Here is an 11,441-nt window from a genome sequence, read left to right as displayed (position 1 = left end):
GGTTTTGGTTTTGGTGATCAAGACACCATAGAGGGTGTGATCACATTTAGGATAGATAGCCGTACTATTAAGAGGGGTAATCTCGTTGTGAAAACGGTTGTCTAAGTGCCACTAGGTGATTGGATTCCTTGCATGTGCATTAGGACCTAGTGAGCTAACTAAGTAACCCTTGAAAAATGTTTTTGAAATATGCTAACACACGTGCACAAGTGTGGAGACACTTTGGTGTTGGCACATGGAAGCAAGGGAAGAAGTTAGAAATCTTTGTGTGCAGCGCGTTCAGGCCGGACGCGTCCGGTATGAGGTCGGACGCGTCCGAGTTGAGGCACCGGACGCGAAAACAGTTTTCGCGTAGAGTCCGGTGTGCCTCGTCCGGTGAGTTCGTTTCTCGGTGAAACTCTCTGAGTTTGCGTCCGGTGCACACCGGACGCGTCCGGTGTGAACTAGGACGCGTCCGAGTTGGCGTCCGGTGCAAACTCCTCTTGCAGAGCTCTCTGGGTGTGAGTCCGGTGCACACCGGACCGTCCGGTGTGTGCGTCCGGTGTGGCGACCGGTGTTGACTCAAGTTTTGCGACGCTCTCTGAGTTTGCGTCCGGTATGAGGTCGGACGCGTCCGGTATTTCAAAAGTGAGCGTCCGGTGCCTTGTCAGTGTCAGAGGCAACGACTACTTTTCTAACGGTCAGGAGCACCGGACGCTGGTCTGGTCAATACCGGACGCGTCTGGTGTGAATTAGGACGCGTCCGGTGTGAATGCAGTCAGTGGGATAAACTGCCAACGGCTAGTTGAAGCTTGGGACTTCTATTTATATGCCTTGGCCGGTTCATGCTCACTCTCTTGACTCTCTAACTTGTTGATACACCTTGTGAGCATACTCCCACACTTCCCACTCACCTTGTTCAAGATTTGTTCATCCAAAGTGAGATTGGGAGAGATCCTAGTTGCATTTGCTTAGAGTTTGAGCATCTAGTGGCACTAGTGATCGTTGAGCAGCGGGTTTGCTTGTTACTCTTGGTGGTTGCCGCCACCTAGACGGCTTGGAGCTGCGGAGGAGCTTTGGCACGAGTTGGTGATTGTTCGTGGCCATCTCCCGGTGATTGTGAGAGGTTTGTGCTTACCTCGGTGGAGAGCCAAAGGCAACATTAGTGGATTGCTCGTGTCATTGAGCTACCTCACTTGTAGGTAGGTTCTTGTGGTGTCCTAGTGAGGACGAGGTTCGTGCTACACCTCTTAGCCACCGAACCACCAAGTGTTGGTCGACACAACGGGGACGTAGCGTGCCGGCAAGCACGTGAACCTCGGGAGAAAAATCGGTGTCTCAATTGTGATTGATTGGCATTCTCCCGGTGCTTGATTGTTGATATATTTGGTGATTGGTTCATCCCCTACACGGCGGTATAAATATCTTTTCCTCTCCTTTCACTTACCGCAAAGTAGTGTAACTAATTTTAGTTGCTAGTTTTGTCTTGTGTAGTTAAGCTCACTAGTGTAACTTGTAGAAGACCTAGAGCTTGTGTGCTTAGTGATCATAGCAACTAGAATTGTTGGATAGGTGGCTTGCAAACACCCTCTTTTAGAGCTAGAGCAAAAAGCTACGCTTTGTTTTTTACTAACCTCTTGCTCTAGTGAGTTTGTAGATTTTTTAAATAGGCTATTCACCCCCCTCTAGCCATATTAGGACCTTTCAGCGGTGACGCGCGTTGAGTGTTGGCGGTGTTGAATCCACCGCGACCACCTCCTTTGTTGTAGTTGCCACGACCACGTGAAGGACCACTCCGGCCACGACCGCGCTGAGTGTTGTGGCTCCCTTGACCACCTTGGCCGCGACCTCCTCCTCTGGAGAGTCCACCACGGCCACGACTTGATGTATTTGCCGAACCCACTCCAGGAACACCTCCACCGTAGGTTAGATCCATACGAGTCTCATAATTTAGGAGTTGTGAGTAGAGTTCTTCAACAGAAACGGGTTCAACTCTAATTGTTAGGGCTGTAACAAAAGAGGCGTACTCTTCTCCAAGACCGGTGAGTATGTACTCCACCAGTTCTTCATCCTCGACGCGGCGTCCGGCCGCTGTCATCTTGTCGCCGAGCGCCTTCATCTTCGCGAAGTAGTCGGCGGCGGAGGAGTTGCCCTTCTTGGTGTTGGCGAGGGCGATGCGAAGGTTGACGATGCGAGCACGAGTTTGTGATGCATACATCTTCTCGATGGTATTCCATACCTCTTCTGCAGTCTCGCATGTGGAGACTTGATTCGCCACCTCCTTGGAGAGCGACGACAGGAGGAAGCTCAGGACGGTTTGGTCCCTGGCTTCCCATTCTTCATATGCCGGATTTGGCGCCTTGACTTCCTTCCCATCGGTGGTGGAGACCAGCTCTTTCTCTGGAGCTTTTTGGTCTCCGTTGATGTATCGATGGAGGCGAGCACCACGTATGGCGGAGCGAACTTGTGCCTTCCATAGTGCATAGTTCACCTTCCCTAGCTTTTCTGTGACGGCATGGCTGGAAAAGGGATTGGAGTTGTTGGAGGAGCTAGAGGAAGACATGGCGCTGTGATTTGGTGGATAATGGCTCTGATTACCATGTAAAGTTTCAGAGGCGCAGGATAGTGGAACACCGAGTCCCTATCTTGGGATCACGGTGAGTGCGTGTTAATTGATCGGTGAAACAGCCCCACCGGTGGCAGTACATATATAGATTACATTGTACCCGAATGTGCTACAAGTTAGGATCCCTAACAACCTTGATATGTATAATAACTAATTCCTAACTTGTAGCTCAATCTTGGTACACGTCTGGTTTGTTACAACCAATTGCATGCAATGCAAGTCTATCTATTTTACACGTCGTACGCCACGTGCCGCTAGGAGCTCGGGATACCGGCAACCAGCAATGCCGCCACCACATCATGCTTAGTCGGGTAGGGTTCGAGATTTAGAAATGAGGATTATGGAATTGCCTCCCACTCATGCCTTGTTCACTCACACGAAACAATATTTTATTATACATGTTGCCATGTGCATATTCCGATTTATCGTGAAAAAAAGTTTGGAAGCAAGATATGATTTTGACTGCTATTTGATGGCATGAATTAATTATGTGGTCAGGAGATAAATAATTAGGTGCTGCAGAAATAAAAAAATAGAATAAGTTTGGTAATCAAGCTAATATAGAACATGTGTGAAAAAAGAAATACAAGGATAGACAAAAAATAGGAGAGAAATTTTATTAGCTCCTTAACATAGAAATGCTAATATTATATATATATATATATATATATATATATATATATATATATATATATATATATATATATATATATATATATATATACATATATATATATATATACCAAGAAGTGTATAAAAAAAGTTGGGTATTCCTGGGAATACCAGGAATACTCTTTGTATCCGCCCATGTATTGAGACAAGGATATCCATGATGTATGTTAGGTTGAATGGATGGAGAGTCATTTTTGTGATGAGAATAATCGACTAATTATATGTATTATTTTAAAATAATAACAACTAATTAGACACTAATAAATATACACTAATACTAATTTTGTGACAGCCACTAATTTAAAGTAAAGTAAGTTAATTAGCACCACTCATATCCTAATTAGCACACGAAACATGCACTAATCAACTTATTAACACTTATCAAAACTAATCTTACTATCATAATTACTAAATAATAATATAACATACTAATAATCCTTATTTTATTTACTAATAATAAAGATTAATCCTGATGTAATCCTCAAAAGTTGTATTGAGCTGGTGGATTATAGCTGGAAGTACCAACCGTGACAAAGTAGTAGAAATCTTTCTTCTCTTCTTAAAATGTATAGGTGTCGTCTCTGTGATAGCATATGGTAGAATATCTACTAGCAGGTCCTTGTGCTCCTGGATCCATGCACTCCAACATTCAGCTTAGATTGTTGTTTATATAGCTATACTTGATCTTTTATGAGAATCCACGTCTGGTGGCCTAGAGCAGGTTATGGTGTTGTTGCAGCTATGACACCATCACACCACATCTGGATGTGCTTAAAGGGTATTTGGTTGGAGGTGTTAAAATTTAACAGCTATAGTATTTTCGTCTTATTTGACAATTAGTGTCCAATTATGGACTAATTAGACTTAAAAAATTCGTCTCGTAAATTACTCTCTAGTTGTATTTTTAGTTTTGTATAAATAGTTTATATTTAGTACTCCATGTATATGTCTAAACATTCAATATGACGCGAGTTAAACTTTAACTATGCCAATCAAACAGAGCCTAAATTACCATGTCCATCAACTTGTTTTTGTCAACACTCCAAAGTACTCCCTCCGTTCCAAATTATAAGTCATTCCAAGAATTTTGGAGAGTCAAAGCATTTTCAAGTTTGACCAAAAATATTGAGAAAAATATAAAGATTTATGTCATAAAATTGGTACACTATGAAAATATAACTAACAAAGAATCTAATGGTACTTGGTTGGTACCAAAAATATTATTATTTTGCTATATAAATTTGGTCAAACTTGAAAAACTTTGACTCTTTAAGATTCTTGGAATGACTTATAATTTGAGACGGAGGGAGTAGCAATTGTTGGCTGCCGCCCAAATGATTTTGCTGGCCATACCATCAACAAAACCAAAAAGGGAGTACACATTGCTATTCTCAAACCGAAGTTCAGACGTTCTTGATCTTCTATGTCAACCACTCCATAATCTCTAACTTGTGTGTACTAACAATTATATTTAAAATGCATTGCCAAGATCAATCCTGACATATTCATACATATAAAAACAAGGGGAGTTAGGAAATATCTAACTACACAATCTACATCACATGCATCCCCTAGAATGAAAAACACAAAGAAACATAACATCGAGAGCAAGGAGACACCATTAAGTTAGAAAGGGACAAGGACAAAATGGACTTTGCACGTGCCTTTATGTCCGGACCTCACCACCATCCACACTAGCGCAATGGTCTAGCATATCATATCAACAAAAATGTAGTGCAATTACTATTTTTATGACAAATATGTTTTTGCCACTCTAAAGTTGGTCATTTAATTATCCCCATAACAAGATACACATGCCAATGCAACATGCTTTGCTAGTATAATATAATATGGGTCCGTTTGAATACATATGACTAGTTACTAGTTGGGGCTAAAACTTAGCCCAAAGTAGCTATGGTTGGCTAGCTAGTTGGTTAATAACTAGTTGAAAGTCTATTCACTTGGCTAAAAAGGCATGACTGAAAGTATTGTTCGTTGATTTGTTGTAAGAGAAAAACACTACTAAACGACTGATAGATTCGGCAGATAAGCTCAAGCGAACAAACTTCGACTTATTTAAAAAATCAGGTAAATTATTAACCCTTTTGTTTGGATGTACTAGAGCTAATTTAGATTAACTTTTTAGCATAGCTAGCCATTAGCCCCCTTGTGTCACTTAGGATAAAGATATAAAGATTTAAGTAAAACATTTTTCGAGCTCGGTTGTTTACACGTCATGACGTTAACGTGGCACAACAATCACAAATCATGAAGGGATCTGGCTTAGTCACAATGGAAGACATTTTGCCATCCCATCCCAATCCATTGGGAGCTAGTTCATCACCGGTCCCAATCCAATCCTATACCGAAGCTTTTTTTTTTCCTCATCCATATCTACGTCGTCGACCCCGTGCCGGTGGGGCCGGCGTGCGACGCCATGTGTCGCCGCGCTGCCGCCTGGGTCACACAAGTGTGCGGGTGGGTGGCCGCCACACGCTCGCTGCGCCCCCGCGTGCGTGTGCTCGCCTCCCTCCCTCCTTCCCTTCCCTCCCCGGCCGCACTAGCTCTCCACTTCCCCAGCCAGCCGTCGTCCCCTGTTTGTTGCTGCCCGTGCTCATCCGGCCACCTTCCATCCCTCCGTCCGCGGCCGCCAGTCCCCCGTTCCCCACCGACCACCAGTCTGCGGATCAAGATCCGTCGAGGCTGAGGTGAGGTACCCGATCGTTTCTTGATCTAAATTTGGGTGGGCATGGGGGGGATCAAAGCTCGGTTCTTTGCGTTGGGAGGGGGGGGGGGTAAAAGTTGATTCTTATCTCTTATCGGTGTCTGGGTGTCAGAGTCGGATGGGTTCACAGTGTGAAAGCTGGTGTCTTTGTAGTTATTCGATAGGTTGAGCAATTTGGTTTAGCTAGCTACTGTGGCGAGGGAGAAGGAACGCGCGTGGTTTCTTTTTCTCGGTCAGGGCTTTAGGGGATGCTGTACTGCTGTTCATCTTATCTATGCTCGAGTAATGATGTATTACAACCGTCGTTATTTTTATATGCTGTTAAATTTCTGTATTGGATTTTCTTTGTGTATTTTCCAATGAGAATAATTAGATGGATCGAATTGGCTTTCACTTCGTGATGGGCTGTATGATGCATGAGCAAGTTTAAGATTTTTGCTGTTATTGTTCAGTCAAGAGGAAGAGTAGGTAGCTTGATATGGTTTCTTGGACTGTCTATGTTGTTCCTGTGTTCTTGGATTGGTAAAGCTGGCCAATTTGGTGAGGTTAATTTTGCAACTGGTAGTTGTAACATCGTTTTTATTTGTAAGAAAGCTGTATTGAGTTTTTTATGCAGATTCAGATAGACTTATTATTGTTGATCTGATCCTTGTCCATAGTCCACACATGGAGTTGATCTTTTTATGTGATTATCTGCACTTCATCGTCGTCAATCAGACATGTGGTGCTTCTTGTTCATATTTGTTTAGCTCGTTGTGGTATTGTGAGCAATTGATGCTTCCGTGGTACAGCTTCCTTGGAAACTTCACATTTTTATGTGGATTGAATTTGTGTTCTGAATTGTGATGCTTTGTGGCCTAGATTAGTTGCCCTTTGTTGCTACACGTGGTTTTAACTCTTTTAATGCTTAAATACTCAATTTTGTGACACAGGAACAATATTCTTGGCATGGTGGCTGACACGGAAAGCGCAGATTCACTGCCTGGCAGTTCAAATGCTGCTTCTGAGACGCCTGCTCATGGGTTGGCCTCAAAGTATTTATTTTTTTGCATCCCGTTTTATACAACTAATTTCATAGCAATAATCAGTTTACCTCATGGCCCACAGTGTGCATGGCCGTATTTGTTGCTAGAGCCTGAAGTATATAATATAGAAGCATTTACTACTACATCTGCTCTTAGTTAGCTACCCATATTGAGTGTACATAAAAATGCTAGCATCTACAGTCCACCAGATGATTACTATGTCCCCACCCTCTTCATTTGATCCACTGCAAGCTTTAAGATCCGATCAAAATGAGCAAAATATAAGGCAGACTGTGATCTAGGAATAGATATTGCAGAAGGTACATAAATATGATTTAACTAGTATATGACTGAATCTTCTTTGTCTGCATTCATTCCTCTTGTTCAGTTCAATTCTTGTCTTACCGGTTCTTTGGCTAATCATTATGCTGGTTGCTCAGTTTCATGTCATATGGAGTTGTTTAATAGGCCAGTAAAGGGCCATAACTTGAAGTTATGATCTGTGAGAGAGATGAAGTTATGATCTGTTAGAGAGACAGATGTTGTATGCCTATTAATAATCACTACCTCATAAGTAAAGCAGCATCATTTGTTCCCATAGGCATATCAGTCTCACTCTCACTCTCACCTGTATGGATATAGAAGCTAGACTAGCCATGAATTCAAGTGGTACGAAACCACAGGAAGTTGTGGCTCCTTTTTCTTTCATTTTTTCTCGAGTCTTGATTTCTGAACTCACAAGAAAAATTGTAACAGAAAGTTTGCAATATATAAAGCTCATAGTTGTTAAGTGTTAACAGAATCCTAGTGTACTAAATTTCAATTAACTCAAATTAATGAGTGTTGTAGTAATTTGCATGCTATTGACACTCAGTATATGTTTTGTTTGAAGTTTATATTCTAGGGGAGTTAAGATTTCCGTAGTCTTACTTGACCTATTTTTACATTTGCACCTTCAGATTGTTCTGAATAAGATACTGTCTACTCTTTCTAATATTTATTTTCTCTTGTTGTGTACTCCCTCACTCAGCCTACTCATCTTTTTTCCCGCTGCACTATTTTCCTGTTTTCTGAACAATTTTCTGCTGCAGGTCTATTCACCAAAAGTCCCAGGAAAACCCCTCAAAGAAAACACATAAAGCTGAACGAGAGAAGCTTAAACGTGATCAGTTGAATGACCTTTTTGTTGAGCTGGGCAGTATGCTAGGTTAGTATAATAGGCCATTAACCATTGATTATCTGTAATAGAAACAATTTACGCTCTTCAGAAAGATATCAGTATCTGCGCTTAGATTCCATAATTCTGTTCTCCACTTGAGCTGATCTGTTAATGGTGGCCAGCATGATGTGCCCTCTCAGTGATGACTGAAGTTATAACATATATTAGCTTATATTATGTTTACAGGATCCAGTACATAGTATATCTGCATCATTTGGTATATTAGGGCATGTTTGGTTCCGTGCCCAGGCTGTTTAGCCTGCCAGGCAACAATCTCAGGTCATCAATTTTGGTCACCTGGCGGCCAGGATCGCTGCCTGCCAGATTGCGAACCAAACAGACCTAATGTATCACCTTAGAGAACTCATGTCATATATACCTTCATTGTTGTCTTAAAGGTCTACTGATCCCTTCCTTTAAATTGCTAAATAAAATTTCCATGTGAACTGCTCACTTTCTTCTCTATTTCAAGCTTCCCTTTGAGCGGTGCATCATACATTAATGTTACTAAGCCAAAAGTTGTCATCAACTTGTTATTTAACCCCTAAAAAGTTTTTTTAATCCTTTTCTTCTGTTGTTTCCATTTTCTTTACGGGTCATCATAGTATCGACCTTGATGAAGGAACCATGCCATTATGGACATCCTAGCTTTGTCTTACTCTGGCATCAGCATTTTAGCACCATTTCTACTGAGTATGTTTGTGGTTGTTGACATGAAAGGAACTGCTAATCTGGCTGCCAAATTCTTCAAAATTAATGTATGGTTTAGCTATTAATACTATGCTGTATTTTGAATGGAACACCACTGTGGGTAATTCTTGCTGATGTACCATGCAATCATGTTATTCAGATGACAGGTACGGAATGCCATCTGTTAAACTGCAGACTTATGATGAATATTGATGCTTTTTTCTTTGTATTCTGTGTCAGTAAATATGACTGCATAATCATCTTCATGTGTTCCTGTTGGCAGAACATTGCCTTAGTTTTACAGGTCTGTATGTTAGGGTTATTGATTTTGCTACAGATCTAAGCCATTGATCCACAGTTCTGCTATTACAGATCTTGATCGACAAAATACTGGAAAAGCTACAGTGTTAGGTGATGCTGCACGAGTACTGCGAGATCTAATTACTCAAGTAGAATCTCTTAGGAAGGAACAATCTGCTCTTGTATCGGAACGCCAATATGTGAGTTTCCAAATTCAAGCATTGTATACTCTTTGTAAAAAAAATCAACATGCTATAGTCTGCATGAATTCTTATGTTTCTCAACTGATGGAAACGACCAAATGGATCTTATTGCACATTTTTTTTAAAAAAATCACCAAGCCCTCTACAGTTATTACTTGTTCAGAATTATAAAAATCTAGCTTGAGTTGCTCTTCTAAAAGTAGGACACATATCTGCTGTGAATCCTGTAACTGTTTCACTGATACTGACTGTAGTAGATGCGAAACTCACTGATATATTCAATTAACTCCTGTTAATGCTTCATATTTACCATTGGAGACTACTACTGATAGCACTTGCTTGATTTAGTTCTTTGGTAGATGTTTCAGCTTACTATCTGCATTTCACCTGTTACGCCTAAAGTACGCTTATTGACAGGTCAGTTCAGAGAAGAATGAGCTGGAAGAGGAGAACAATTCGCTCAAATCACAAATATCAGAACTACAAAATGAGCTCTGTACAAGGCTGAGGAACAGCAGCCTCAATCAAAACAGCCTTGGGATGTCACTACCAGTTGCGAACACTGTAGGTCCTGATCTGGCAACTCACCCTATGCCGCAGCAGATATGGAGCAACATTCCGAATTTAAGCTCTGTGTCCATGGCGCACCCAACAAACGCAGCAACTCTGTTACACAGTCGGGACCACTCTGCCGATGCCGGTCAAGGCTATGCACCCCAACCTCGGGAGCTGCAGCTGTTTCCAGGTGCATCATCTTCACCAGAGCGTGGATGTTCCGGACTAGGAAGCGACCAGCCCGCATCGTCGAGCCTGACAGATTCCTTGCCAGGGCAGCTCTGCCTAAGCCTCCCACAGTCGTCTCAGGAAGGAAGCAGCAGCGGTGTAGTACCGCGCAGCAGAAAGGAACAGCGGAACGGTTAGCCAGCTGACAACACTTGGAACAGTGTCTGGTGGCAGCGATTGCCCTGTAAATACCAAGAATCCCCTCCCTCTACTGATTCAGAAGTCAGAACTAATGTTGTAGTTGCTCTGCGTTGAATCACCACTCTGTAGCGCTTGTTCTAGAAACTTGAGAACATGTGTGGCTGGCTATACTTGTGATGCAGGCTGATCGATCTTGTAAGGTGGAACTAACCGGCCTTTTGCTATATGTACATTTTTCATGAGGTTGTAAGTTGTGAGATGGACAGCCAGAACACCTTAGCATTACATTACAGATAGTGTGCTCCTTAGTTGGAATAGAAAAGCAATTTGATGGCTATCATGCCTTGATCTGTTATCTTCCTGCTACCCTGCACATGTAATCTTCGAGTAAAATCATGCCATGTTTCAAACAATGAGAAGAGCAGATTGCCCAGACTGATGCAGTGGCACTGCTACTGACGACGATGTAACTCTGAGCATTATGAACAAACAAAGCTGATTTCTGCTGAGAAAGTTCTCTGCAGTCATGGCTTGTTATCAGTTCTGACCTGAAAAAAAAAGTTTTCTACTTATTCTTATCATGGAAATGGTCCTAAATCTTTGTTTAATTTATTTTTATTATCCATTTTTTTGTCATCGTATTGTTTTCCCCCTGAATATTCGGGAGAACCGTGCGTTTTTTATTAAAAAAAAAGGACAAAAGGAACCGGATACAGATGTTGCCCGGTAGCATCAGCTGCTACGGAGTGCTGAACTATGCACCCAGCAAAGCACAACGTCACGACAGCCGTGCGCCGATTAAGGCCTTGTTTAGTTCTTTTTTTTTTGCAAAATAGATACTATAACTTTTGTTTGTATTTGATAAATATTGTCCAATTATTGACTATCTAGGCTCAAAAAAAATCGTCTCGTAAATAACAAGCAAACTGTGCAATTAGTTATTTTTTTTATTTTTATATTTAATGTTCCATGTATATGCCATAAGATTTGATGTGACAGAAAATCTTAAAAAATTTGCAAAAGTTTTTTGGGAACTAAACAAGGCCTAAAAGCCTCGCTTCGTCACAAATGCAGGTGA

At 41.6% G+C, this 11,441-nt stretch overlaps 1 protein-coding gene across 3 annotated transcripts; it reads left to right on the top strand.

Moving 5' to 3' along the window:
- On the top strand, window positions 5,731–10,900 carry LOC8066689 (transcription factor bHLH11). 3 transcript variants are annotated; one of them, XM_021461465.1, is made up of 5 exons: window positions 5,731–5,990; window positions 6,935–7,036; window positions 8,119–8,234; window positions 9,309–9,436; window positions 9,857–10,900. In XM_021461465.1, exons 2-5 carry the CDS (start codon window positions 6,951–6,953, stop codon window positions 10,358–10,360), a joined length of 834 nt encoding a protein of 277 aa, XP_021317140.1. In that variant the 5' UTR covers window positions 5,731–5,990; window positions 6,935–6,950; the 3' UTR covers window positions 10,361–10,900. The 3 variants fall into 3 exon arrangements, with proteins under 3 accessions (XP_021317140.1, XP_002451069.1, XP_021317141.1); XM_002451024.2 differs by having other exon boundaries at window positions 5,732–5,985; window positions 6,935–7,024; XM_021461466.1 differs by having other exon boundaries at window positions 5,732–5,990; window positions 6,935–7,024.

The sequence above is a fragment of the Sorghum bicolor genome, chromosome 5, assembly GCF_000003195.3.
Source record: "Sorghum bicolor cultivar BTx623 chromosome 5, Sorghum_bicolor_NCBIv3, whole genome shotgun sequence".
Taxonomy (NCBI): Eukaryota; Viridiplantae; Streptophyta; class Magnoliopsida; order Poales; family Poaceae; genus Sorghum; species Sorghum bicolor.
Note: the sequence above shows the minus strand (reverse complement) of the source record. Positions and strands in the feature narration are given on the sequence as shown.

Excerpts from the sequence above, each read along its gene's own strand:
- LOC8066689 (XM_021461465.1), top strand. The coding sequence starts at position 6,951 with ATGGTGGCTGACACGGAAAGCGCAGATTCACTGCCTGGCAGTTCAAAT. Across the intron at positions 7,037-8,118 it reads GCTCATGGGTTGGCCTCAAA|GTCTATTCACCAAAAGTCCC; the intron begins GTATTTATTTTT and ends TTTCTGCTGCAG. Across the intron at positions 8,235-9,308 it reads TGAGCTGGGCAGTATGCTAG|ATCTTGATCGACAAAATACT; the intron begins GTTAGTATAATA and ends CTGCTATTACAG.